A 2,774-nucleotide genomic window follows, 5' to 3' on the forward strand; every position below is an offset into this window, starting at 1 on the left:
GGTCTCACTATGTAGTTGAGACTGACCTGGAACTCGCTATGTAGTCCAGTCCAGGCTGGTCTCGAACTCATAGCGATCCTCCTGCCTCAGCCTCCCAACTGCTGGGATTATAGGCATGAGCCACCACGCCCAGCCGAGACAGGACCTTTCTATGTTGTTCCGGCTGGCCTAGAACTCACTATGTAGCCAGGCTGGCCTCAAATTTGCAATCCTCCTGCCTCAGTCTCCCGAGTGCTGGGACAACAGGCGTGCACTACCACGCCCAGCACTTGTAACTTACTTCTTTTTATCCCATATTCATAACAGAACTGTTAGGTCAAGCTCAGGAACTATGCCTTGTTCACTATTATCTCCAACCTATACCATGTCTTATCCGTAGTAGACAAATTAATCAATGTCCTCGAAACACCTTTTTTTTTTTTTTCAAGACAGGGTCTCTCTATGTTCAGGCTGGCCTTAAACTCACTATGTACCCAGGCTGGCTCCGAACTCGGAGATTCTGAGTGCTGGGACTACAGGCCTGGGCCACCACGCTCGGCCCTGAAATACTTTCTATACATTTCCTCCAGTGAAGAAACACGCTCGTCTATTGGGCAAAAAAGGAAACCAAGAGTCAAGTTTCGAACTCCTCCGAAGTCACCGCGCTGGTAACTGAAGTTAGGAAAGTCCCACTCAAATACCCTCCAAGATAGAAATGTCGCTTTTCCGAAAGCCGACAGTAGAGGGCGGGCCTGGTATAGATATAGAAACACACAGTCTCAAACCCCCAAACCTGGCGAAGTTCCCAGCAGGCTCAGGGCTGGGGGTGTGGCCAAATGAGAGGGCGTTCCCGGAGACGGAGGACGACCCAGATACTACGTATCCCAGAAGGCTCTGTGGGGCTTCGCTGACTGGCGGAAGCGAAATCCACGGCAGCGTGATGACGTTGCAGGAACGCTGACGCGCGGGATTTAAACTGCGACGGTTTACTCGGCGCTAAGGCTTCTCAGGGTTAGCAGAGTTGTGGTTTATTAGCATTTTGTATTTTTCTTCCTCGAGGATCTCCGAGTACCCATGGAGTCATCACTTCAGTCTCGCTTGTTTCCCGGTCTCTCCATCAAGATCCAACGCAGTAATGGTGAGGGGCGGTATCCTAATGCCAGGGGGACCCTTCAGCGGTGAGAGGCGGAGATTACTGTCGCGCTTACAAATGGCCGGGCCCAAAATTACCCCTGCAACTTGGCAGGCCTAACACTCATGCCATTAAGAGAATGGTCAGACATGACCTCCAGAAATGGGTTAGGCAAATTCAAAGGGTCCGGATCCTTAGTGCCGAGTTCAGGAACACTATCCTACTGTAGCGGCTCCTCTGCTCAAACATAGCTGCACCCCATTGCAGGCGCTCATTTGAATGGTTGTGTGTGGGCGGGGGAGTGAAACTATCCCGTATGGCTCGATTTTAAGACTTTGTCTTAGTGTTTGCTTGTTTGAAAGAAGGATGGAAAAATCAGCTGCCCCTTGCAAGGTAAACACATTGAGAGTCTCTGTGGGATCCTAAAAGCGAGGTGAATCATAAACAGGAAGCTCTCAGGACACAGGCAACTCTCGTCTTTTTATAGGCTTAATTCATAGCGCCAGTGTAAGAACTGTAAATTTGGAGAGATCCTGCGTTTCTGTGGAATGGACCGAAGGAGATGCCACAAAGGGCAAAGAGGTAGGTTCTGTGAAAACGTACTGCCAGCGGGGGGGGGGGCACACCTGTAACCCCAGCTACTTGGAAGACTGAGTAGAAGGATAGGAACTGAGTAGAAAGTAGGAACCAGTCTCTGATGCTGTGCTGTCCTTCTGAGTCATAGAGTTCTCTTTGGATACATTAGGATTTTATTTAGTCAAACATGCTTTAAATTTAAGTAATCAATAGGTTCTGGTGTGTTTTTAGAAAACAAACTCACAGAATCCTAAAATTTCTCATTCACCTAAGCTTGTGGTATCAGTTTGAGTAGTAAAATCAGTAACGCATTTAAAGAGACCAAAGTATATTTCTTTTTTTGAGGGGGAGGGTTGAGACAAGGTCTCACTATGTAGTTGAGACTGACCTGGAACTCAATATGTAGCCCAGGCTGGTCTCGAACTCAGCGATCCTCCTGCCTCAGCCTCCCAAGTGCTGGGATTACAGGCATGCGCCACTACACCCGGCTCAAAGTATGTTTCTAAAGCTGGATGTGGTGGCACACACCTGTGATCCCAGCACTTGGGAGGCTGAGGCAGGATAGCAAGCTCAAGAGGTCAGCCTGGGCAACATAGCAAAACAACAATAAACAAAAAAAATTTGTTTCTGAAACACCAAATAATAAGGCGATATGATGAATGACACAAGTGAGTAGAGCTAGAGTAGCTTCAGTGGTGGCTACTTCTTGAGGGCTAGGTGGAGTATGAAGGTTTAGGTGAAACAATGAGATGTTACACATAGGATTCTGTGAAAAAAGCTGGCTATAGGGAGTGGAAGGCTCAGTATACTTTGCAGGGCAGTTTCAGAAAAGAGACTTGAGGGTCTTCATTTCTAGCCCCTAAGATGATTAGAATTTCTTGTGTAGGCAGTGGGGAGCCTTGGAATGATTTTGAGCAGAGGAGAGATGTGTGTGACTAAGGCATTTCTGTCCTAGAAGCATTACGGTGTGACAAGGTTGCTGCTCTGTATAAAAACCTGCATTTTAGTCTATCTCTGTAGTTCTGTGTGTTCTTGGGAATGTTCTGGCCTTCTTAGAAATTTAATTTCCTCGTCTATATATATATAT

The 2,774-nt window shown here is 47.4% G+C and overlaps 1 protein-coding gene across 3 annotated transcripts in view; it reads left to right on the top strand.

Moving 5' to 3' along the window:
• The first annotated feature begins 919 nt into the window (after positions 1–919).
• The window catches only part of Kif2c (kinesin family member 2C), a 30,286-nt gene continuing 28,431 nt past the window's right edge, over positions 920–2,774 (top strand). For 2 of the 3 annotated variants that reach the window (XM_010610141.2, XM_010610140.2), the window contains exons 1-2: positions 920–1,117; positions 1,599–1,693. In XM_010610141.2, the coding sequence (XP_010608443.1) occupies positions 1,054–1,117; positions 1,599–1,693 (159 nt within the window). In that variant the 5' untranslated portion in view covers positions 920–1,053. The remainder of the gene's footprint in view (positions 1,118–1,598; positions 1,694–2,774) is intronic. The other variant, XM_010610142.2, reaches the window with a different exon arrangement.

The sequence above is a fragment of the Fukomys damarensis genome, unplaced genomic scaffold (genome assembly GCF_012274545.1).
Source record: "Fukomys damarensis isolate Sample0158 unplaced genomic scaffold, DMR_v1.0_HiC HiC_scaffold_23, whole genome shotgun sequence".
NCBI classification, from domain to species: Eukaryota; Metazoa; Chordata; class Mammalia; order Rodentia; family Bathyergidae; genus Fukomys; species Fukomys damarensis.